Consider the following 26,305-nt stretch of genomic DNA (forward strand, 5'->3'; position numbering starts at 1 on the left):
TTTCTCTCTCTCTCTCTCTTTCTTTTTATGTTGGGAGGAGGAGAAATAACAGACAAAATTGATACGCTGGAATATAGGCAAGGCCAAATCACGGAGGATAACAGAGAAATAATGCTATCTATCCGTTCATGATATAAGTCCGTGCTGTCTATGTAAGCAAACAATTGTTATGTATTTTATGTGTGTATATTATGTATTAAAATTAATAAAGAAAATTCAAAAAAACGAAGAAAGAAACATATACAAAGAGATTACAATCTGTGAGGAAGTACTTTTAAGTTGAGAATAACGTTTGTTTTTTTAAATGTAATTTGTCAAGCGTGTTTGTTTAGTATAACAAAGTGTGCGTTTTCTGAGTTTTCTAATTGTCTTGGAAATGTGATAAAATTGTAATAAAAAGAAAATTAAAGAGGTTCACAGAAAAACACAGTGATGGAGTAACATGGAACAAGAGGCCCTCAAAGTACTCTTTCTCCAGGCCCTTTATACTGCAAATAGGTGCTTCTAATGGAGGCGTAGGGGCAATATTAGATCAAGAGCAGGACGGAAGTCGCCTGGCCATATATTTCAATGCATCTGCATATTATTCCCATGGAGCAGCAATAATTCCCCCAGAGCTGCAATTGAAAAGGGTGTTTTAATAAATGAAAAGTGGGCATTCTGTGATCCTCTTGTTGGACTGCAGCTCCCATCAGTCTCAGGTAGCATAGCTCATGGCGAGGAATGCAAGGAGAAACAGCTGCAGGGCCACCCACGGTTGTATTCAATCAATGCGTTTCCACATACTGTCCTCTTCCTTTCTTTATTGTTGCAGCAATTTAGGTCTAAGATTACAAATTAAGCTCTTCCCTCACCGTCAGGAATTCAGGACTGATGAGGTGTGTTCTCAACAGCAACAAATAAACATCAGAACGCTGAGCTCTTCTTCATAACCTAGATGGCTAACTGTCACTCCAACCACTCCGGGTTGCCTCTTTGCTTACAAACACTTTTCTTTGTTTCATTGCATGCTATATCCATCCAACACTGCCTGGGCATTGTGCACGCGGTATCCACAATGACACAGTCTGGACCATTTGTTGTTGGTTTATCAGCAGCCCAGAACCTGGAAAAGAAGAGACAACCCTTTCTCTCAGAACTGCGACTCAAGAGGGCATACTAATCAAACCAGATGCAAAATGCATTCTTAAAAACATGCAAAATATCCTGAAAAACAGCAAAATCAAGGCCCAGTACAGACCTACCAAAAAGGGAGGCCTGCTGGAGCCTTCTTTTCCCCACAAGGAAGCCACAGCAGCCAAACCACGCAGCTTCCCTGTGAAGAAAAAACACTGTGAAAAGCAGTTTCTTTTTGTGCCAGTTATGCCCGAGTGCGCCAACGGAGCACTCATGATGTAACTGGCGTGGCGCAACGTGTGGACGCTATGCGTCCCTCACATCACAATGGCAGCGCGGTATACACAGGGTGCTGCCATTGTTATGGCATCGTGCTGTACTAGGATTAAGGACCGTGCAGTTGCCGCGCGGTCCCTTAAGCCTAGTACGCCACCAGCATGGCACATTTGGCCCATCTGGACCGGGCCCAAGACTCAGCAAATGCAAATGAAAACCACCCAGAGTTGAGGAGGTTTCCCAGCAGACAATGGATCATTGATTAAATAGACAACCCAAGGCCTTGTTATTCAACAACAGAACAATACACAGATTAACACGCAAATTGCTTCCCCTCAACCAACAGTATATATACCCCACTCTCTTCCATGCCAGCTTTCTCTGAAGATGCCAGCCACAGCTGCTGGTGAAATGTCAGGAATAAACTCTTCTAGAACATGGCCTGAAAAACCTGCAAAAAACCATGAAAGCCTTTGACTTCACATATAATTAAACTGTTGATAACATTAAAACAATTTAAACTGTGCATTAAAAAATAAAGGGTGCATCTATGATATAAAGCAGTTTGACACCACTTTAACTGCCATGGTTCCAACCTACAGGATCCTGGGATTTGTAATATGGTGAGGCACCAGCACTCTTTTGCAGAGAAGGCTAAAGACTACAAAGTTGCCTTCTCCAAATACACAGAAAGCAGAAGAGTTTGACGTGGAAATGATTTTCCATGTCTTCATTTCTGCCAGTGGCATCTCTAGGGGTGTGCGGGGTGCTCAGCCACATCAGGCTACACACTAAGGAGGGCTGACAGCACTGATCCTCAAACATCTGCCTTTGGGCAGAAATGGGGAGGGGGACAGTATTCTGGAAGGCAAAAAGGCTGGAGAAAATAGTCAAACTGTCATAGGGGGAATAAGGGAAACAGTGCAAGGACCAAGAAGTGAAGGGCAAAAAAACTTGCCAGGGCAGCAAGTAAAGGGGAACCATGGTTTAAGATGTCTCTACACTAATGCACAGAGCATGGGAAATAAGCAAGATGAACTCGAACTCTTAGTACAACAAAGCAAATATGTTATAATAGGCATCACCGAAACCTGGTGGGATGAGTCTCATAATTGGAATGTGGAAATAGAGGGGTATAACCTTTTTAAGAGAAATAGGCCAAACAGGAAAGAAGGAGGAATAGCATTATGTGTCAGGACATTTACATCAGTGAAGAGATCCAGGACTTCAATCCTGGAAGCCAGATTGAAAGCATCTAGATAAAAATTAATGGTGATGTTGTTGTGGGAGTCTACTACAGACCCTGAAGTCAGATGGTGATCTGGGAGTGGAGGAACTCTCAGTAGTTCCATTGTCATGGACTGATCACTGCCTCGTAGGGTTGAGACTCACTGGGACTCAGAGCCTCTGCAGGGATCAGGAGCTGATTCAGATGGTCTGCCTCAGGTGGCTTATGGATCCAGATGGATTCCTGATGGCTCTTGGGAAGTTTCCTCTTGCTTTGGTAGGTGATCTGTCAAAGCCCTGGCTGATCTCTGGAATAGGGAAATAGCCAAGGCAGTGGACATGATTGTCCCTAAGTAATCCCTCCCACAAAGCAGAGCCAACTGGTTCACTAGGGAGATGGTGATGATGCAACGAGTGGGACGGAGACTGGAGTGATGATGGCAGAAGACTCAGAGTGAGTCCAACCAAACACAGACTAGGGCCCACTGGAAGGTCTAGGCTGAGACAATGGAGGCAGCGAAGAAATTATACTTCTCTTCCACCATTGCATCTGCACAATGTCATCCAGCAAAGCTGTTCTGAGGGGTAACAGGGGCCTTTTACATTCACTGTGAAGAATTTGCAAGACACTTTGCAGACAAAACCACTCGGATTTGCTCTAACTTGGATGCTGTAGTTGACACTGGCAAAGCGGATGTAATCTTGGTGCCTGCTTGTCCTGTATTGTTGGATAGGTTTCAATTTGTGCAGCCTGGGGATGTGGACAGGATCCTTGGTGAAGTGAGGGCCAGCATGTGCGTACTGGATCCTTGCCTTTCCTGGCTTCTAAAAGCAGCTAGAGAGGGACTGGCTAAGAGGAGTGCTGCTGAGGGCCTCACTGCAGCTAGGCAGATTTCCATCCTGCCTAAAGGATGCTGTGGTGAGACTGTTGTGGAAAAAGATCTCCCTGGATCCCACCCTTTTAGGTTACTATCAGCCAGTTAACAAAATGTGATACAGGAAAATGAATGAGCCATTTAACACAACCAAATAGAGTTGTAAAGCAGTTTTCTCTGCCTGCTTCTATCAAATACTCAGTTTCATTGACTGGTGAGTATCAGGATGATGGAATATTACACGAGGCCCTCCACATTTGCTAGGGTCAGAAATGCAGGACCTCCGTGAAAGTGGGAAAACTGCAAATAAAAAAACAAAACACTCATGTGAAATCGAAGGCTTTCACGGCTGGCATCCATAGTTTTTTGTGAGTTTTTCGGGCTATGAGGCCATGTTCTAGAAGTGTTTATTCTAGAAACATCAGGAATAAATTCTTCTAGAACATGGCCTCATAGCCCGAAAAACCCACATAAAACTATAAAAACCACTACTACTTTCACCTGAGAGAACACCTTTCTAGAAATCTGTAACAGAACTCTATGGCCAACATCTGCCAGAATCTGACCATAAATCATGTTGGAAAACCTACAAATGCCTAGAGAAGTATTTAGGAATCTCTTGGTTTCCCAGCGCAATTCTATGGTCAACTTCCATCAGAATTTCACTGGAGGACTTAGCAGTTCCTAGAGAGAACAGAGTAATCAAATCTGCAAATAGTCAATTCCACAAAAGTCAAAGCTGCAAATGTGGAAGACCAACTGTATTTGGCTTCTTCAAATCTCAGTCTCTCTCAATCTCTTTCTCCCTCTACATATACATCTTTTAATGGAAATGAAAAATTTAATTTCTTTAAAAAAAAAACATGCAGCAGGAAATATATTTCTAAGAAAGCATCTAAAACACAAGCGACAGAGGTATTTTGCTCATAAACGTACGTCACTAACAAAGGCCTCCCGTCCAACCATTCCCATTTGTTATTTTTCTTCCGGAGTCCAATCCAGGAAGAATCAGGCTGAGTCGCGATAATGGTTTCCAGAAACTCCTGCAAATAGCACAAGTCATTAGGCCTTTCTTAAAGCTTTTCTGAACAACCATTTCCTCCCTCCCTCCCCAAGGCAGATATATACACATGCACACACATTTGTGTTTGTGCATGTGTGCAACATCACAACAGGCAGCTTCTTCATCACACCACTTCATGCACATATCGAAACCAGCCCCTCTTCACATCCTGAGTGTTGGTGCAGTGGTTTTGTTTTTGTTAATTTATGTTAAGTGATGTAGATATGAATTATAGCCAATTCTGGAGTATGTTGTTCTATGTGTGACACTGAAAAGTAAATATGAGCAGTTTGTTGCGGTGTGCCTTAAAGTCAATTCTAATTTTGGCGACCCTAAGGCAAACCTATCATGGAGTTTTCTGGGGCTGAGTGGAGAACCGATCCTTGGCTCAGTCATTAATCGAAAGGAAGACTCTGTCACAGTATAGTGATAGGTCAACAGAACAATTATTATATTAGTCCATAATCACAACCGATGTTAAAAAAATTGATTGGAACTGAAATTTTAATGATCTTGTCTTGGAACAGCTGAACCTATTTTATACTGGGAAGTGAAGCTGACTGAAGGCCATACAGATCAGATGTTATTTGGAACATCATGTAGTCCAACTGTTATCAACATGGCCATGTGGCAGCGGGGAATGAAACAGGACAGTAAACTGAAATTAAATGGAGGGATGTTACAATAAAAAAAAATGACTCTATACAATGCTAGTAAAGTAAAGTGTACTGTAAGCTAGTACAGTAAGCATGGCAGGAATAATAATTTATAGATTGCATGAACAGCCATGGAAGTGCAATCCTTGTGGGTATGGTGATGAGGCAACACGTTGTGATCAATGGGAATCCCATCATTTATCAGAGCCTTCTCTCCAGATACAAAGGGTTGAGAGCCAATGTGGTGTAGTGGTTTGAACCCTGGGCTATGTGACTCTGGAGACCAGGGTTTGATTCCCAGCTTGGCCATGTAAACTCATTGGGTAAACTAGGGCAAGTCATCATCTCTCACCCTCAGAGGACAGCAATGGCAGGCCCCCTCTGAAGAAACCTGCCAAGAAAATCCCATGATAACTTCACCTTAGGGTCACCATAAGCTGGAAAAGACTTGAAGGCACACAACAACAACAACAACATCATCAACAACAAAAGGCTAAATGTGAGAGGAGGCGCAGTTACATTGTAATGAAGGTCTATATCACAGGTGATGTGATGGCAACTCTCCAATGAGATGAGCTATTGGGGAGATGCAAGAACCTTCTAGATCAATGGTTATCAACCTTTGGGCCTCCAGGTGTTTTGGACTTCAGTTCCCAGAAGTCCCAGTCAGTATGCTCATTGTTCAGGAATCTAGAGTACCAAAGGCTGAGAACGACTGTTCTAGATGGTTCTGAGGGCATGTTTTTAAAAAGACCTACACACAACCTGAGTGCTTCTAATCATCAGCTCTGGAACTGGAAGGTTGGTAGAGCTGGATACTGGAGTCCAGGCTGACCATTGTGAGCTGACCATTTTTTATTAGACCTGGACCTAAAATGCCTCTGGGGGGAAATAAACCATGGTAAAAACCCTCTGTACCACCCAGAAGTCATTTGATTACAAAATATTACTTGTTGCTGTTGCTGTTGTTATTGTTGTTGTTTTCATTCAGTGAGGCTGTGATGGGGATGAGGAATCCTGGGTGGCTAATAGCCCCTTGTCACCCACATTTGCCTATTCTTTGTTATAGTTTCTATTGCTTATCATCCTTTCCTAATCCAAGCCGTCTTGGAGGAAGCCGATTATTTAGATTCATTTCAAACTGGCTTCAGGACAGGCTATGGAGTTGAAGCTGGCATGGTCGCCTCAGTCGATGATCTCCATCTGGGCAACAACAGGGAAAGCGTGACCCTGTTGGTGCTCTTGCATATCTCAGTGGCCTTCGATACCATTGACCACGGTATCCTTCCGGAACTGCTGAGAGAATTGGGTATTGGAGGCACTGCCTCCGTTCCTACCTCTTGGGAAGGTTCCAGATGGTGAGGCTGGTGGACAGCTGCTCTCGTAAAAGAGAGCTGACATCTGCCATCCCTCAAGGCGCTAGTCTGTCCCCCATGCTGTTTAACATTTACATGAAGCCGCTGGGAGAGATCATCCGGAGACATGGAACACAATGTTATCAATACGCTAATGACCCCTAAATATGTTTCTCTATGTCTCCGACTGTTGCAGTGACTAAGGATGGCATCTCTCCTCTGAATGACTGTCTTGGGGGTCAGTGGATGAGGGAAAACAAACTCAAGTTGAATCCAGGGAAAACGGAGTTACTGGCGATAAGAAACCCTGGCCTCAGGAAGGAGTTTTGTCAACTGGTCCTGGACAAGGTCATACTTCCCCTAAAGGATTGTGTTCGCGGTTTGGGAGTGCTCCTGTACTCATCCCTCCAGTTGTCATCTCAAGTGGAAGCGACAGCCAGGAGTACCTGTTACCACCTTCGGTTGACACGCCAGCTGTGCCCCTTCCTGGACCAGGGAGAGCATTGAAGCATTGGTACATGCGCTGGTAACCTCTCGTCTTGATTTATGCAATGTGCTCTACATGGGGCTACCCTTGTGACAAGTTCGGAAGCTTCAGTTTTCCAAAATATGGTAGCCAGACTGGTCACTGGTACATTGAGGTTTGACCATATAACACCGGTATTAAAAAAATCTTCAATGGCTGCCGATCAGCTTCCAGGTGCAGTACAAGGTGGTTATCACATTTAAAGCCCTACATTTATCACATTTACAGCCCTCCAAGTCTGGCCCAGCTCCATCAGGGCTAGGCTGAAGAAAGAGGCTCCTTCCTCCATAACTGTCATCCTTCGGCCTGTGAGGGAGTGAATAGGCTGGTCCAGCTCCATCAGGGCTAGCCTGAAGAAGAAGAGCCCTCCCTCCGGTCCATCTGCCTTGGTCCAGGCCTCCGAGGGAGAGAAGAATGCTGGACCTGATCCCCTCCTCCTCTCACCATTCCCTTCTGCTTTTGTTTCATGTCTTTTTAGATTGTAAGCCTGAGGGCAGGGAACCGTCTATTATCCCCTCTGTTGTAAGCCGCCCGGATTCTATTATTATTATTATTATTATTATTATTACATGGCTTGGGCCCAGACTACTTGCGGGAACGCCTCTCCCTATATAGTCCGCCCTGCACTCTCAGCAGAACGTCTGGGAAGTACTTACTACAGACACATAAGACCAGGTTGGTGTCCACTTCTCAGAGGACCTTTGTCTCGATCTCTCCAAAATTATGGAATGACCTGCTGGAGGAGATCCATTGTATAACTACCTTAGATGCTTTTAAGAAAGCTATTAAAACGGATTTCTGGCGGGCCTTTCCCATCTGATTGTGTATAAGCAGTCTATCCACCTAGCCTCCCCTATCGCTGCCATTGGTCCCTGTCCTCTTCCTTAGAAGGAGATACCTTCTTGCCAAATTTTACCTGTATTTTAAGGAATTCGCTTGGAATGTTTTTTAACATAGTTTATTGTTCAATCTATTTGTATGTATTGTTGATATTTTTGTGATTGGGCAAGGGTTGGGATATGGGGTTGTTTCTTTGTTTGATTGTAATTTTAACTGTATCATGTTTTATCCTTATACTGTTGGAATCCGCTTTGATTCCTTGCAAAAAAGCAGAATATAAATAAATTGCTTTATTATTATTATTATTATTATTATTATTATTATTATTATTATTTCTATCTATATATTTAATCTTTATACTTTCCCATTCTATTATTTGATTCTGTTTTATTGTACTTAATTTTGTATTGTCTCCATGTGCAAGAGAGTGTGTGTATGCCATGATATGATTTGTCTCCATTGCTACAAGAGTATACAGACTGCAGGACACTCACTAGAAGACAGTTCCTATGTGGCTGCCTTTCTGCACTATAAAACTTCCTTTCTTTAAATGATGTCTGGCTTGATTGTTTACAATAAATGCACATCTTGGGATTGTCAACAGTCTTGGCAACTAGGGAGCTCATTCCCATCTGCACAGGAAACTTGGAGATTGATAGGCATTGATCTGCACCTTTTAATATATCTAAATGATAAGCTCTGACCTGCACCTTGATATCAAGAGTCGCTATATGGCCCTAGCATGGGATCTAAATAACAGGTTCCCACTGAAACAAGGGGAAGCCATGGGTTACGAATTTCCTTTCCCAGCTCTGATGAAATCATGCAGGAGCTGCTAAGCTGCTATCAGGCAGATGTCTTAAGGAAGTGTTTCACTTTGTGAATGAGAGGGAGCCATTTGAATCAATTGAATGGCATTTGCATAGCCATTTGGGTCCCTATTCTGGCAGAAACATTTGGTGAGATCAAAACGTGGACCTAAGATGTGAAATACACTTCAAACAGTTTCATTAGAAGACTGATTGCCCTTTGTCTAGAGACCCTGTCAAACCTTTAAAAGGTGTCCTAAATTTAGGAATGGGCTGCCTGCCCCTTTCAGGTCATTTGCAGCCAAAATCTATGTCACTCTGACTTGGTCTGCTAAGCCTTAAATATTAAGCAGACTTACAAACCCTCTCACAAACTGGACTTCCCAAGATAGAACCTCTACATCAGGTGAGTATTACCATAAGAGACGCCTATATCTATCCCACATCTAACACATTATTTCCTGAGTCTTGTATGAATGCATGTGCGTATGTGCCTGTGTGTGTTTGAATCCCTGTTTCCAATAAAAGAGACATTGATTGTACTTAGAGCCTCTGCCTCATTTATGGATTTCTAGTTCCTGGCATACAGCTCGAAGGGCCGGTCCCTGAGGTGTAGTGACAGGCCTCCTCTTGTGACCGTGAGCTAATTAAATTCCCCGTTGATAATGTGGTCACTGTTCACTGTTACAGGATGGGTGGCAAAGAAGAGTTGCAGGGAAGTGCAAGAGCAAAGTCATTGCTTTCTGGGGACTGACACTCTTTTGAGGAAGGCTCTGCCATTCCAAATGCCAACTTTATGACTCCCACATACTTTTCCTGTATTGTTCCGAACAGATAACTGCAGAAACTACCAGAACATCAATATTACTGCCTCATAAGGAGCAGAGGTCACCAGGGATTCTGTTGCTCCAGGGTGAAAAATCTATGATGGGCTTTATGGGAGCAACTCCTACCTTTACTGAAGTTATCCATGGTGCTGAATTTAGTATAGGAATAGGTTAAAGCGCCATGGATAGCTCACATAAAACCCAATATATATTGACTAAGAAACAGGACACACAGCTACTTCTCACTGCCAGTTTTACTGGGCCCAAGTAGTCAACCTTGCAGTTTTCTTACTATAGTGGAGAAGAAAGCAATTATACAGTTCAAAGATTGTGTTGATGTGTTTGGAATGGGTAATATCAATAACCTTTGCATTAGGTAAATACTAAGTGATGTTTCCTCTCCCTCTTTCTTTATTTTGGGTTAGCCAAACTGGTGCTTGAAAGAGAAGGAAGGCTTGAATTCAGAGATCAGAATACTACTGTTTTTGACTACAGGTGCCAGATTCCCTGGCAAGTATGGCCCCTTCTGGGAACTCTGCTTCAGAATTAATGGTCAGAGACATGTTCATTAATCTCAACTAGAATAAACTCATCCAATCAACTCAACCCATAGATTGGTCCCTCTGATTTACTCTAGTCATGAATAAAAAATAGGATTTAAGGTAATGTAGTCAAACACATCCATCTTGTATCTAAGGTAAGATGGGAAGTCATTAAATCCATCCATATCCTGAAAGCCACCAAATATCCCATCTGCTGCCTGCTTTGAGGGGATAGTCTGAAGTGAGGAGATATTCCTCCCAATTTGAACTGGAATATAGCCACTGCAAACCTTCTTTTATTCTTGAAGGACCTGAGCAAGACATAATAACATATCTAAGCACAAGGGATTAGATGCATTTAAAGGATTAGATGGTGAAATTACCAACCAATTAGACCTGCCATGGATGTTTCCCAGGGTTCTGCTCACCTCTTCCATTTCAGTTTCAACGGTAGGCAAGGTGGCATTCTGGGTCACACAAAAATCTGCTGCTTCTTGAAACGTCTTCGATGGGTCGGGAAATAAATAGATGCTGCCATCATGTGCCTGCCATTTTTGCTCAAGTAGTGCAGTAACTTCCGCTGCAATTCAAACCAACAATGTGTGAAGAAGAAAGTAGGGGTGGGTAATACAAAAGAGAAGATTCAGTAGAAGCTAATTTGTGGAAAGTCCATGCAGATATATATTCAAAGTGTGTACTGTATGTACATCTAAGAACTGATAATCTATTACATACAGGTTGAGTTACCCTTATCTGAAATGCTTGTGACCAGAGGTGTTTTGGATTTTGGGTTCTTCTGTATTTAGGGATATAAACATAAGGCAATGTGATAACTTTGCGTGATGTTAATCCAGAAAAGCTGAAAAACATACACAGTTGTCATTGAGGCTTTTTGGGGAGGGAGGCAAGATGGTGCTGAGGGCAGATGCACATGAGTAAGCTGCTCTCCCTGTCTGCAGGGATGCTAAAAGCTTTTGTTCTGTTAGACCTTATCAATAATGAAAGCTACTTGCTGGAAGAAAGAAAACAACAAGAGAATAGCAAGAAATCTTCAAGGACAAAAGACAGAAATAAGAAAAAGATTTGCAACCTCCTCATTACTGTTGTTGATGTGTTCAACTCAGGCTTCCTAGGTCCCTAAAATGTGTACCCAGTTTGTTACGGGCAATTAGCTTATACTTTGTAAACTGCTCAGGGAGTGTTTAAGTGCACTGATAAACAGTGTAGACATGTACTTGCTATTGCTGTTGCTATTGCCAGTCTCAGATGATAGCAGTAAATCTTGGAATGCTAACTCTCATTTATTAGTTGGAAATCACCTTCTCCGTTATGGTTCTTGCAAGGCAGGAGAAGGGAGCGTACGGAGTTGCCACTCCCTTCTCCTCTGGGATTAGGTCTTCCTCAAAGCAAAAAGGTCCAGACAAACTAAAATTCTGTCCTATTTGCTCTGAACAAAGGAAACTAAGGAAGGAAAGGAAGAGAAGGACTCAAATAACTATACCAGCCCCTTTGACTGGACTGTAAGAAATGTAAGGAAAGGGCTTGCAATAGATAAGCGGCAATTGCCCATGCTGAATTACTAGCTGACACATGTGGGCCAGCAGTGGAAAGTCCCTCTTTCCAATCTGATGAGGAAAGAGTTGCTAAGGTTAATTTCAATCCATGCTGTGAACCTAACCTTCCAAAAGGGAAACATTACAATTTCAACCTCATGTTCCAGTGCACTCCCTAGAGGCTTATCCTTACCTCAAGAAAATCAGACTTCAAAGGATACTTCACTGGTGAAATACCTCGACTATATAAATAAAGATTTGGACCTAATTCAGAAATTCCTGGTGGAAAGCTACAGCTTACTACTTACTTTGGTTGAACTCTATAAGAGCGATGAGAGACCTCTCATTCCAAAAGAAAGTGATATCAAGAGTGTACCTCTGTTAAGGGAGGAAGATGCCGATGTCAATTTCCAAAACAGAGAGGAAAATAAAGATTCTAGTAAAAGAATGAAGAAAAGGAGGAAAAAGGCCTCCCAGAAAAAGAGTAAAAACACCAAATCTTCTAGGAGAGGTCTAAATACAACTAAACAGCAGAAGAAAATGCACTTCGGATGCATTCTGCTGCAATGGTGAAGGGTCTGGAAACCATGCCCTATGAGAATCGACTTAGGGAGCTGGGGATGTTTAGCCTGGAGAAGAGAAGGTGATATTATAGCCATGTTTAAATATCTGAAAGGATGCCATATTGAGGATGGAGCTAGCTTGTTTTCTGCTGCTCCAGAGAACAGGGCCCAGAACAATGGATGCAACCTCCAGGAAAATAGATTCCAGCTCAACATTAGGAGGAACTTCCTGAGAGTAAGGACTGTTCGACAGTGGAACACACTCCTTCCTCGGAGTGTAGTGGAATCTCCTTCCTTAGAGGTTTTTAAACAGAGGCTGGATGGCCATCTGTCAATGGGGATGCTTTGATTGGGAGTTCCTGCATGGCAGAATGGGGTTGGACTGGATGGCTCTTCTTGGGGTCTCTTCCAACTGTACAATTTTATGATTCTATGATTAACTGCTGGCTATATATTTGCTCCATCCATTGCTGCAAAACAACAGTGCCCAAACTTCTCTGCAACCTGCTTGACACCTCTTGCTTCCTGGCTAGGGTTGCCATAATTCTGGACCTCGAAACTGGGACAAATGTAGGACAAAAGTAGGACAAAATTTTCAAATGTAGGACATATTTTGTAAAAATGGAGGACACGCAAAAAAAATGATGCTTTTTTAAAAGTGTTAATAGAAATGCATGTTTCTTAGGCATGATCAAAATGGAGGACATTTCGACATTGTTCCTAGACAGATGGCAGAAATGGACTTCCCTTTCTGGCCAACCTGCCTCCCCCATTCCAAACAGCACATTTGGGCATTGAAGAGGAGGAAGAGTGGAAAAGGCAGAGGAGGAGGAAGAGGAGAAGAAGGAGGAGGAAGAAGAGGAGGAAGTAGAGAGGAAGAAGAAGGGGAGGAAGAGGGGAAGAAGAGGAGGAGGAGGAGAAGAGGAGGAGGAGGAAGATGAAGAAGAAGGGGAGGAAAAGGAGGAAGAAGGGGAGGAAGGAGCAGAGGAGGAAGAAGAAGAGGAGGAAAAAGATGAAGAAGAAGGGGAGGAAGAGGAGGAGGAAGAGGAGAAGAAGAAGAGGAGGAGGAAGAAGAAGAGGAAGTAGAGAGGAAGAAGAAGGGAAGGAAGAGGGGAAGAGGAGGAGGAGGAGGAGAAGAGATGGAGAAGAAGAGGAGGAGGAAGAAGAAGATGAAGAAGGGGAGGAAAAGGAGGAAGAAGGAAGAGGAAGAACGGGAGGAAGAAAAGGAGGAGGAGAGGAGGAAGAAGAAGAGGAGGAAAAAGATGAAGAAGAAAGGAAGAGGAGGAGGAAGAAGAAGAGGAAGAAGGGGAGGAAGAAAAGGAGGAGGAGAGGAGGCAGAAGGAGTAGGAGAAAGAGGAAAGGCTCTTTCCCCTGCCTGGCTTTCTCCGCCAGCGACGGAAAAAGCCAGGGAAGGGAGTGGGGCCTCGCTGAAGCGAAGCCCCAAACCTCTGCCTGGCTTTCTCCGCCCGCGACGGAGGAAGCCAGGGAAGGGAATGGGGCCTCGCTTTCCCTGCCCCACTTCCCTGTGCGTGCGCGTGCGCGTGCGCCTGCCACTGGCCCCTACTGAGGCCTGGGCTGGGCAGTGTTCAAGCCCTCGCCTTGGAGGCGAGGAAGGCGAGCTGGAGGAGGAGGTGGGTTGGCGCCGCAGCAGCAGCATTAGCGGCAGCGGCAATGGCCGGAGCGGGCCCCCAAACAGGGGACCAGGCACGGGTGGGGGCCCAAACCGGACCGTGACCGGGAGGGGCCCCCCAAAACCGTGCTGGTCACGGGGGGGGGCCGTGCTATGGCAACCCTATTCCTGGCTCTCTTTGGTATCTGCTTCTTGACTAATCTTTTCAGCAACTCTTCTCTCACCTTTGGACTCTGGTCATGATTGCTTTTCCCCCTTCAATTGCCTGGGCCATACTTCTATTTTTAAGGCCTTACAAGCCTTGGAACTGGCCTGGTTTTCCCCTGGCAGTTCTTGGGGATAGAGGTGTACTCATCTGAGCACTCGCCAGCTGTATACAGGACAGATATGGAGATTATACTGTGATTTTAAAAAGCACAACTACAGGTGTAAGGGAACCTACATGTGAATAAAACACCAACAGAATTCTATTTCTGGGCTAACAAATTAGGAGAGAATGTATACATAATTTGCAAGACAGTGCTCTCGCCCAGAGTTTCATCATCACCATCCCAAGGATCATAGAAGGGGAGCCAGATTTCACTTTTGTAAGGAGATTTGTAACACTCCTGATCCAAAGGACAACATCCAAGATAGGTCTTTTGCTCTTTGCCAATATGCTTTGTATGGCTACTTGGCTCCTCTTATATATTTTTATGAGCAATTCACCTGTAGTACAATAGCAAACTATTTGGCTCTTCTTAAGTGTGCATGAAGTGGTCATTTCCCTACCCTGGCTGTGGCAGAATCTCTTAGGCATCTGTAACTAAAACATTTTATCTTCAGCTTGGGTTACCAAATGTTCAGGGGCCCTGTACCTTTCAGAGATGCATAGAAGAGGGACATTTAGCATGTGCTGCCTCAAGCCAGTTTCCCTCTGTACTCTGCTACGTCATCCTTACATTCTTTTAGTAACTTACCAATTGCCTTTTCCACTGCAATACTTTGTGTAGCCCATCCTGCCAATTTATCTGCATAGCTGTGGACTGCAATGAGTTTTTCTAGGGCTAAAACATCAGAAGAATTAAAGTCAGGGGAGATCAAATAACAGCACCATTTGCATCTTTTTGTATCCCATTACACTATGATCCCATCCTCACAACTACGTTATTGTTTTTAAATGTCTGTGGCTTTAGTATTGTACTCCATCCATGCATCTTCAGTGAGGATAGTCAGCCCTTGGTATCCATGATTTCCTTACCCACGGATTCAACCATCCATAACATGATTTAAAAAAAAAATAAACATTTTTAAAAATTCAAGAAGCAAACCTTGATTTTGCCATTTTATATATGGGATGCCATTTTACTATGCCAATGTATTTCATGGGACTTGAGCATCCATGGATTTTGGTATCCACAGGGGATCCTGTAACAAAACCCCAGCGGATACCAAGGGCCCACCGTATTTCAATACTTAAAACATTGGACCGATTGATGTCATGGGAATGTCAAACATTTCCTACCACTCTCTAGCATAGATATGGGAAAAAGCAGCCTGTGGGCCTCATGCAGGCCTCCAATGCAGTGCCATGTTAGTGGTCCTCAGGACCCTCAGGGGCCAAAGTGTTTGTGTTCCATTCTGGGTGCCTCATTTTAAGAACGACAGATAAGTTGGAGCAGGATCCGAGAAGAGTAACAAGGATCATTAGAGGCATGGAGAACAAAGCATAGGAGGAGCAACTGAAGGAGATGGACATGTTCAGCTTGGTGAAGAGAAGATATGTGTCTGTGTGTCTCTGTGTGTGGCATGATTGTAGTCTTCAAACAGCTCAAGGGTTGTCACAGAGAGGAAGTGTCAGCCCTGTTCTCTGCTGCTCCAGAAGGTGAGCCCAGGTCTAATGGCTTGAATTTACAGGAGGGTAGATGTTGACTGAACATTAGAATCATAGAATCGTAGAGTTGGAAGAGACCACTAGGGCCATCCAGTCCAACCCCCTGCCATGCAGGAAATCCAGATCAAAGCATCCCCGACTTTTGAGTCTAGATAAAGTATAAAAGTATTGCAGAAGAAAATTAGCATGTGCTTTATAGACCATAGCAAGACCTTTGACTGCATAGATCACAGAAAGCTATGGAATGCTCTTAAAGAAATGGGAGTGCCATCACATCTGATAGTCCTGGTGAGGAATCTGTACTTAGGACAAGAGCCTACTGTAAGAACACAATATGAAGAAACAGAATGGTTCCCGGTTGGCAAAGCGTCCAGGAAGGCTGCATCCTCTCACCCTATATGTTCAATTTATATGCAGGGCATTTCATATGGAAAGAAGGCTTGGAGACAGAAGAAGGAGGAAGGAAGATAGGAGGAAGGAACAGCAACAATCTAAGCTATGCAGAGGACACCATATTACTAATGGAAAGCATCACAGACTTGGAACAATCACTTGAAAGTCAAAGAAGAAAAGGCAAAGGCAGGCCTAATGTGACACTTAAAGAAAACAAAAATAATAATCACAGAAGATTTACATAAATTCAACCTAGATAATGAGGAAATCAAAATAAAGATTCCCCACACTTTGGATTACACATTGATCAAAATGGAGACTGCTGTCAAGAAATCAGAAGAAGATTAGGAATGGGAAGGACGATTGTGAAGGAACAAGACAAAATCCTAGAGCTTGGAGATAGTCAACTGAGCAGTAAGTTTAGAACTGTTCTAACCATTGGATGCCCTGTTACCATGTATGGCTCTGAGAGCAGGACAGTGAAGGAAGCAGATAGGAAGAAAATCAATTCTTTTGAGATGTGGTGTGGTTTGAGAAGAGTGATGAGGATACTGTGGGTGGCCAGAAAGACAAACAAATGGGTCCTGGAACAGATCAACATATCAAGGTTGGACTGGATGGCCCTTGTGGTCTCTTCCTTCCAACTCTATCATTCTATGGTTCTATGATTCACTCTCCCTGGAAGCCAAGGTGACCAAATTGAAGCTGGTGTGCTTTGGCCACATTATGAGAAGGCATGGTTCACTAGACAAGACAACAGTGCTAGGGAAGGTGGAAGGATGTAAAGGAGAGGAAGACCGCATGCCAGATGAACAGACTCAATAAGGGAGACCATGGGCCTGAGCCTGCAGGATCTGAGCAGAGAGGTAGAGGAGAAAGGGACTTGGAAATGTCTCATTCATAGGGTCACCATGAGTCAAGATTGACTCAAAGGCAGCTAACAACAACAAAGTATAAAAGCAAATTCTGTCCAAGAACCCCTTTATGGATTTTGGCACACAAAGATTTTCATAAAAAAGAAAATTTGCATAGAGGCAAATGTTTAAGTTATAAAGAACTATTAAACATTCAAGAAGGAAAGTGGCATATAAGATCAAGGAAGGAATTGGCAACAGAAAACTGCAGTTGTTGGTGGTTTGTTTATCGTCAGCTTCATGAGAGATTCAAACAAGACATGAAACTTGAAGGCTTCAAAATGGAAAAAACGGAACTGCAGACAATTATATAAAGTGGGAATAAAAACTTAATAGCTAAACTTTATAAAGTGATGTTAAAATCAGACATGGAAAAGGATTGAATTAGATATAATATGAAGATATGAGCCCAAAATATTAGACATGATACACAACTGGACCATCGGGGAAAAATCATGGAATATTTTTTTTTTTACATTTACAAGAAGTTATAACATTCTGAAAAATTACTTCAAGAGGCTGTATAGATGGCATCTACCAATAGATAAATTAAGAGTAATATGTTGAATAAATCCTGGAGGTCTGGGAAAGTTAAAGATACCGCTTTTCACCTTTGTTGGGAATGCAAAAAAGCCAATAAAATTTGGAAACAAATCCATAAACTTACGACAAAGAACTTATAAATCAGTTACACCATGGGTCCCAGAAATGTATTTATTGGATATGATTTGGGCTACAAGAATTATATATGCTAAAAAATGGAATAAACCAGAAATACAGTGTGCCCATGTTGTACGCGGCCACAGTATACATGGCTTTCAGCCTATGCTGAAAGCAGTAATGGAAGAAACGGGGCTGTGCACTGGAAAGAGTAATGCTGCAAACGTGCCGGAACGGATCCCTCACATAAGAGAAGGGACCACTGTACCAGTAGGAGAGGATTGGCTTTTAAAATTATATAAAATGGTGGAAATGGACAAATTAACTATTATGTTAGATAACAAATGATTAAAAATATATATAAAGAAGCTTGTAGCAAAACTCCTGACATTGGAGCAGGCAGGAGGTCAACTAGACTTTCAGTGGAAGGGAGTTCCATAGCCTGGGAGCAGCCATGGAGAAGACCCTCAACTGTGTCCTTACCATCTGTGTCTGCGATAGTAGTGAGCAGTATAGAAAACCCTCCCCTGTGGATCTTAAAGCTTATGCTGGCTTGTGTAGGGAGATATGGTCTTTCAGCTTGACTGGATCCATGCTGTGTAGGCTTTAAAGGTCATAACCAGGACTTTGATTCACCACTTTATGGACAGAGGAACCACCAACTACCAGGGTTTGCAGCTCTGTGTCTGGTGCATATTGTGGGTTTCAGGGTGTGGGGTGAGGGAGAGGGAGAGCAGTTGTAGAGGGCAAGCGGTAGGTGAGAGGTGGGTGGCAAATGCTTCCTCTGACTTTGGACTTTATCGCACACACAATTTTAAACGTTCTGGGGACCGAAGGAGGACGCGCGTGTGTGTGTGCGTGTTGCAGAAAACGGAGTTTATCGCACACGAATACGTCCTCCAAGAGGACACTCCCAGCGCACACTCGTTCACGTCCAGTCCTGACGGGCATGATTTTTGCCTGACGGATTACCTTCCGTCGGCAAAAAATGGCACCCGTCAGGACTGGACGTGAAAGGGTGCGCGCCGGGAGATGGAACGGAGACTGAATTGTGTGCGATAAACTCCGTTTTTGGGCGGCCGCGCGCGCACACGAGTATCCTCCTTCGGTCCCCAGAATGTTTTAAAAGCAGTGTGCGATAAAGTCCTTTGTTGTCGTGTGCCTTCAAGTTGTTTTTGACTTATGGTGCCCCCAAAGGCGGACCTAATATGGGGTTTTCTTGGCAGGTTTGTTCAGAAGGCATTTGCCATTGCCATCCTCTGAGGCTGAGGGAGTGTGACTTGCCGTAGGTCACTCAGTGGGTTTCCATGGCCAAGCTGGGAATCCAACCCTGGTCTCCAGAAGTCCTAGTCCAATACTCAAGCCACTACACAATGCTGGCTGGCGTACTGACCAGCGTGGGGTTCTCACCATGTCTGTCTACTGTTATCTTAATACCACAATCTGCTCATTCTCCAGAGCATTTCCTCCCAGATAAATTAAAGAGACTTAAAGTCAGTCTGATGGAAGGGATATAGAACAGGCAGAGTAGGTGCTGTCTTATCATGATGATTCAATGCTTACTTGTATTATCTCGGAGATCGGGTTCCACTGTATCCATAAACGCTTCAATTTCAGCTGCTGCTGCACGTAGTATAGCTGTTTTCAAAAATTCGAATAGAACTTGTGGAGAGAGAAGAAGAAATAAAATGGTGTTCTAAATTTCTTTTATGAGAGGTTAGAACCATGTTTTGCTAGCCATCAAACCCTGATTCTAGCCCCCAAGAGCCAGGAAGTTTAACCACAGGTTTTTAAAAAAACAAAAAACCCTTAGTTTAGAAAACATTTTGGGGTACTAAAATCCCAACACACTAAATGTGTTCTTTTGCCATAGCCAAGTCACTGTTGACTTATGGCAACCCTAAGAAACCTCTTGGCAAGTTTCTTCAGAGGAGAATTGCCAATGCCATCCTCTGAGGCTTGCCCAAACTCACCCAGTGGGGTTTTTATGCTTGAGCGGGGAATCGAAGCCTCATCTCCAGAGTCGTAGTCCAACACTCCAACCACTACCCCACATTGACTCTCGGGGTTCATATTAGCTATGATCAAATACAGATCTCAGGGAAGGGCGCTGTGTAACTTCATACGGAGAAGCCCAATTGACTCTGTATTCTCCGGGATTTTGTTCCAGGACCCTCCCATAGATAACAAAGGCGGGTTACAGACTGCCATGAAAGTTCAATCTGTGAATGCTGAAGTCCCATTATATTCATCAGTAAGGTGACAAGAAAGTGTTGAGAGGATAGCAAAAAGTAGGTAGGAGCAGGAGAAGGTATGTGAAGGTGATAAGAAGATTACTGATAGGATTGAAAAAGCAGATAGATACCTAAAAACGTCCAGAAGGTATGAGAAGGTGATAAAAAAAAAAGGAGGAGAAGGTGCTGAAAGGACAGAAAAGGTACATGAGAAGGTTTGCGAAGGTGATAAGAAGGAAGGTGAAGAAGTTGAGAGGATAGGTAAAGACAGGAAGGTATATGAAAGTGTAGAGAAGGTAAGGGAAAGGGACAAGAAGGTAGGTGTAGATATTGGGAGGATAGGTAGAAGTTAAGGAAGAGTGAGGGGATGGAATGAGGAAAAGGAAGGGGTAAGGAAAGGAAAAGGAAGAAAAGTAGGGTATAAGAAGCAGAAGGAAGAGAAATTTAATAAAATAAAAGAAAGGGGGAAGAAGTAATAAGCATAAGGCGACAGATTAAAAAAAATCCAAGGAAGAGAGAAATATATAAAAGGCAGAAGACTGAAGAAATGGGTGGAAATGAAATCTGGAAAATGCAGTTAAGAGACACTGAAAAATTTGTAGAAAACTGAATATGTAATCAAGTAATGTAGATATGTATCTCTACCTAATGCAATAAAAGGTAGAACAAAAACAACAACAACAACAACAACCAAGTGCCTCTGGTGTAGTAAAATATCATCCCTTATATAAAATGGCAAAATCAAGATTGGCTTGTTGGGATCTCTCTGTGTGTGTGTGTGTGTGTGTGTGTGTGTAGGTATGTGTGTGAATATTTTTGAACCATAGTTGGTTGAATCCATGGGTCAGAATCCATGAATCCAAAGGTCCGACGGCATTGTCTTTGTCAAAAAGAGCTCACTTTTTGTCTGCAACCACTTTGGGTGCCCTGACTAAATATGAGACCTTTGCTCTCCTTCTGCTGCTAGGAATGGGATTTTTCATGGAGGGAAGAAAAACAGTTCCTGGGATGTAATTCCTACCCTGTAATTCTTAATGTTACAGACCAGGCAAATTTTAGGTGGCAACTCCTCAGTCTGTCCATATATCATTAAAATGTTTTTATAATTCAATAAGGATGTATAACCTCACGAAACCTATGCATTGTAGAACATAGAGCCTGAGAATCATGACTATGGTTGCATCCACACTGCAGAAGTGTGACACTGCTTTAACTGCCATGGCTCAATGCTACAGCATCCTGGGATTTGTCGTTTGTTGTGGCACCAAAACTCCCTGAAAGATAAGGCTAAATAGCTCACAAAACTACAGATCCCAGAATTCCATAGTATTGGGCCATGGCAGCTAAGTGGTGTCAAACTGGATTATTTCTGCAGTACAGTTGGAGCCTATGGGGCCATTCAGACTACCTTTTGTACCGAATTGTAACCCGGATTAAAAGTCGGAAGTTCCCATTGGCACCGGTTTAAACACATCAGGATCAGGGTCTTGCACACCAGAAGCAGGGCAAATCCCCCTTAGAGCGGATTTTCCCAAAAGTGGATTATTTCTTGTTTCCTTTTGGAAAACCCGTTTCTTCCCTGCTGCCGGCAAATGTGAACTTGGCCCCGTTCATCATCGGGTCAAGTTCAGGGGAGGGATTTAGGTCAGAGGGAGGAACATGCCTTCCTCTCGCAATGGTCACTTTGCAAGTGGCACTTTTTAAACATTAATTTGTGTGTGCATGTGACAGAATATGCAAATGCTTGTGTTCCCTTTTAAATTTGACAAACTGATACAATGTGTGGATGCTTTTGCTACATGTGTGTGTGTAAGGAGACATGGCATTCTGGGTGGCAATTGGAAGGAAAGCAAAGGAAGAGGATGCAGAGATGGCATTCTGAGGTGGCCTGCCCTGCAAGTGACATTTATTATTATTGTTATTGTTGTTGTTGTGACATATTATGCACATACTTTGGGCTGGAGGGGAAAGGAAAAGGCTGGCATGTGGTGGGGGGAGGCAAGAGCTTCAGAGGTGGCATTGGGGTGGAAGTGAAGGGAAGAGAAGAGGCTGGCATCCAGGGGGAGAGGCAAGGACTTCAGAGGTGGCATTGGGCTTGAAGGGAAGGGAAGGGAAGGGAAGGGAAGAGGCTTCATTGGGGGTGGGGGGAGGCAAGGACTTTGGAGGTGGCATTGGGCTTGAAGGAAAGGGAAGGGAAGAGGTTCCAAAGAGGAGGAAATGCTGGGCTGGAAGCGAAGGGGAAGCTAGAGGCTGGCATTCAGGGGGAAGGCTGTGGAAACCCATGAGGTGACTTTGGGCGAGTCACTCTCTCAGCCTCAGGGGAAACGCAGTGGCAAACCAATCTTGCCAAGAAAACCCCAGGATGGAGTCGTTTTAGGGTTGCCATAATCTGTAATGATGCACACAACACACACACACACACACATACACACACACACACACACACACCTGGAGGTTTTTAAATTTCACAAGTTGACAGAATATGCGCACACTGCCACCAGTTGTTGTTTTTTAAAGGAGGGGGGAAGCACTCATTCGGTTGGCCAATAGCTGTAGGTTATGTCACCTTTGACGAAAGCGGAAGTGAATTTGATTGACAACAAAGGAGGCTCCATTGTAAAGCAGTACTGCAAATGTGAACTTCAGAGGGGCAAACTGCATCCATCAAGGTAAAGGGTAGTGGGCACTTCTTTCCGGGCAGATTCAGTATGGAGGCAACCAGATCTGCCCAGTTCTATCCAGAGCAAATGAGCGAGTGAGAATGGGGCCTATGTCTGGCCATTTTCTGTCTGGTTAAAAGAGAAAGCAAAATGCTTGGTTAGGTCCCAAGTTTGGGAAAACTGCCAGAGGTTTCCTTAGAATATGTGAACAAAAACTGCAACAAATGACCTTAATTTTTGTGGGGTTTTCATGCTATGTGGCCATCTTCTAGACATAGCCCCCAAACCACACAAAATACTATGGATGCCGGCCATGAAAGCCTTCAAAATGACCTTAGGTCACAGGGAGTAAGGTGTATTCTAAAACTGGGGTGTGTCTGTGTGTGTACTAGATCTGAGTGTACAAAACAAAAAAGAAGCTTTTCTATTTCAATTACGGAGCTATAGTGCGTGTGTAAGTGATGCAATGCATTCTCTAACCTTTTACTTTAACTACAATTGGCCCGCTGTATCCACAGATTTCTTATCCAGAGATTCAAGCATCCGTGGTATGAAAATATTCAAAAAATATATAAATGCATCTAAGCCAACCTTGATTTTGCCATTTCATATAAGGGACACTATTTTACTACATCATTGTATTGAATGGGACTTGAGCATCCACAGATGTTGGTGTCCATGGGAAGTCCTGGAACCAAACCCCAGTTGATACCAAGGGCCCATTGCAATAATAATAATAATAATAATAATAATAATAATAATAATACCACCCCGTTTTATTTAGTTGGCCTTGAGAATCCATGGATTTTGGTATCTACGGGGGTCCTGCAAACAAATCCCAGCAGATACAAAGGGCCCAATGTATATTTTAAATATGTCTTAAGTGTGTCTTGATATTGTCTTAATTGTTCTGCTATTTATTTCTTTTTAGCTTTTTTAAAGTATTATTATTAGTATTATTATTTATATAGCACTGTAGATTTGCACAGAGCTGTACATAAAAACAATAAATATATAAGAGTAAACCTGCCTAAAGTAAGGATTCAACTGGACATTTTAAAACGTATCATAAGCTACCTTGAATCCCATTGTGGGAGAAAGCAGGATAGAAATCCAGTAAATAAACAAACAAACAAATCTGTTATGGATTACAGTGAAGAACCATAATGGGCCAATTTTCTTAGAATCATAGAATCACAGTGTTGGAGGAGACCCCAAGGATCATCCAGTCCAACCCCCTTCTGCCATGCAGGAACTCCCAATCAAAGCATCTCGATTGACAGATGACCATCCAGCCCCTGTTTAAAGACCTCCAAAGAAGAAGACTCCACTACAATCCCCAGCGCAGTGTGCTCCACTCTTCTTCACAGAGGCTGCTATAATACCTTCCCTCCCCCCCTAAAAACACACACACATCCCCAACACACAAAAATTAAGACAGAAGTGGTTGGAAATCCACATCTGGTTCTGAAAAAAAGTGTGTGTGTGTGTGTGTGTGTATATATATGCCTTGCTCTGCTCAGGGAGAAGAGAGCCCATATTAAATATCAGAGGAGAAAGTGCCAGGTGTGGGAATCAGGTGGTTGATTGAGAGTTCCTGCATGGCAGGGGGTTGGGCTGGATGGCCCTTGTGGTCTCTTCCAACTCTACGATATGATTTTACGATTTTATACGATTCACCTCCCTGTATTCCCCGCCACTGCCTTTGCTGGCAAGGTCTGCTGGCAGTTGCAGTTCAACAACATCTGCAGAAGCAAATGATTCCCATCCCAGCTCTTAGCTTTCTTGAATTCCTATGGAGTGGCAATGGATGCAGTGAAGTTTTTTTTCCTATGCTGCACGCATTGCATCTGCAGAGCCGTTCAGGGTGGTTAAAAACTTTACTAAGTTGTCTCCTGCCCCGAACCCTCTTTTAGAACCAACTAAACCCTACTGCAACACATTTAATTACTTTTTCGCAGATGAAATCCCCTAGATAAGAATTCATCTGGAAGCGGGCATTATATCAGAACCAGTAAGTGAGATGTCCAGGGAGGGGATGCAGTAAAAACATTGTTAAGATCTATTATTAATGCATCCCTCAGGGAGGGAAAATTTCCAGACAAATTAAAACAAGCGGTGGTTAAACCACTTCTTAAAAAAAACCTCCTTTGACCCCCTGGTGAGAAACAACTATAGGCGGGTCTCTCTTTTACCATTCTTAGGCAAGGTGATTGAGAGGGCAGTTGCCTTCCAACTCCAAGCCGTCTTGGAGGAAGCCAATTATCTGGACCCATTTCAAACCAGCTTCAGGTCGGGATATGGAGTGAAGACTGGCATGGTCGCCTTAGTCGATGATCTCCATCTGAGCATCGGCAGAAGTGTGACCCGGTTGGTGCTCTTGGACATCTCAGCGGCCAATACCATCATCCATGGTATCCTTCTGAAATGCCTGAGAGAGTTGGGAATTGGGGGCACTGCATTGCAGTGGCTCTGTTCCTACCTCTCGATCAGATTCCAGACAGTGATGCTGGGAGACAGCTGCTCTTTTAAAAGAGAGCTGACTTCTGGCGTCGCTCAGGGCACCATCCTGTCCCCCATGCTGTTCAACATTTACATGAAGCTGCTGGGAGAGATCATCCAGAGACATGGCGTGCGGTGTTATCAGTACACTGATGACACCCAAATATGGTTCTCTATGTCTCCGACTGCTGCAGTGACCAAGGATGGCATCTCTCCTCTGAATGCCTGTCTTGAGTCGGTAATGGTTGAGGGAAAACAAGCTCAAGTTGAATCCAGAGAAATGGAGGTACTTGCGATAGGTACCCCTGGTCCAGGGAAGGAGATTTGTCAACCAGTCCTGGACAGAGTCACACTTCTCCTAAAGAACGAAGTTCGCAGCCTGGGAGTACTCCTGGATTCATCCCTACAGCTATCATCTCAAGGCGATGGCCAGGAGTGCTTGGTACCAACTTCAGTTGAACCATCCCTACCTAGACAAGAGAGACCTTGAAGCAGCGTTACATGCACTGGTAATCTCTCGTCTGGATTTCTGTAATGCGCTCTACATGGGGCTACCCTTGTACCAAGTTCGGAAGCTTCAATTGGTTCAAAATGCGACAGCCAGATTGGCCACTGGTTCTTTCAGGTTCAACCACATAATACCTGTTTTGAAGTCTCTTCACTGGCTACTGATTAGCTTCCGGGCGCAGTACAAGGTGTTGGTTATAACCTTTAAAGCCCTACATGGCTTGAGCTAGAGTTACTTGCAGGGACGCCTCTCCCTACACAATCCACCCCACACTCTCAGAACAACTGGGAAGAATTTATTAGAAAATCAATCAACCAGACATGTTTCGACTTCCCAACAAGCCTTCACAGCAGCTGCTCTGAAACTGGAATAGTCTCCTGGAAGAGATCCGCCTTCCACCTTACTATGTCCTTGGAGGCATTTAAGAAGGCACTTAAGATGGATCTCTTCCAGCGAGCTTACCCATCTGGCCTCATGTAGAAGATATTGCTCCACTTCTTGACCATAATATAATCTTACTGTTATTGCCACAGACGATAAGTTAGCTTTTAATGGAAAAATAATTGTTATTGCATTTTATCAATGTGTTCTGTATGCATTTTATGGGCTGTAATCCCACCGCAATCCACTCTGGGATAGGAGGGAAATTATTTATTATTATTATTATTATTATTATTATTATTATTATTATTATTATTATTAT

At 43.5% G+C, this 26,305-nt stretch overlaps 1 protein-coding gene across 2 annotated transcripts in view; it reads right to left on the bottom strand.

The window, feature by feature from the left end:
• Nucleotides 1-365: 365 nt before the first annotated feature.
• Nucleotides 366-26,305, bottom strand: part of LOC121931589 (C-type lectin domain family 4 member F-like) — a 48,272-nt gene continuing 22,332 nt past the window's right edge. For both annotated transcript variants that reach the window (XM_042469512.1, XM_042469513.1), the window contains exons 5-9: nt 19,262-19,360; nt 14,818-14,904; nt 10,541-10,692; nt 4,431-4,537; nt 366-1,105 (exon numbers count right to left, since the gene is read on the bottom strand). In XM_042469512.1, coding sequence (XP_042325446.1) covers nt 949-1,105; nt 4,431-4,537; nt 10,541-10,692; nt 14,818-14,904; nt 19,262-19,360 — 602 coding nt within the window. In that variant the 3' untranslated portion in view covers nt 366-948. The remainder of the gene's footprint in view (nt 1,106-4,430; nt 4,538-10,540; nt 10,693-14,817; nt 14,905-19,261; nt 19,361-26,305) is intronic.

The sequence above is a fragment of the Sceloporus undulatus genome, chromosome 5 (assembly GCF_019175285.1).
Source record: "Sceloporus undulatus isolate JIND9_A2432 ecotype Alabama chromosome 5, SceUnd_v1.1, whole genome shotgun sequence".
Lineage (NCBI taxonomy): Eukaryota > Metazoa > Chordata > Lepidosauria > Squamata > Phrynosomatidae > Sceloporus > Sceloporus undulatus.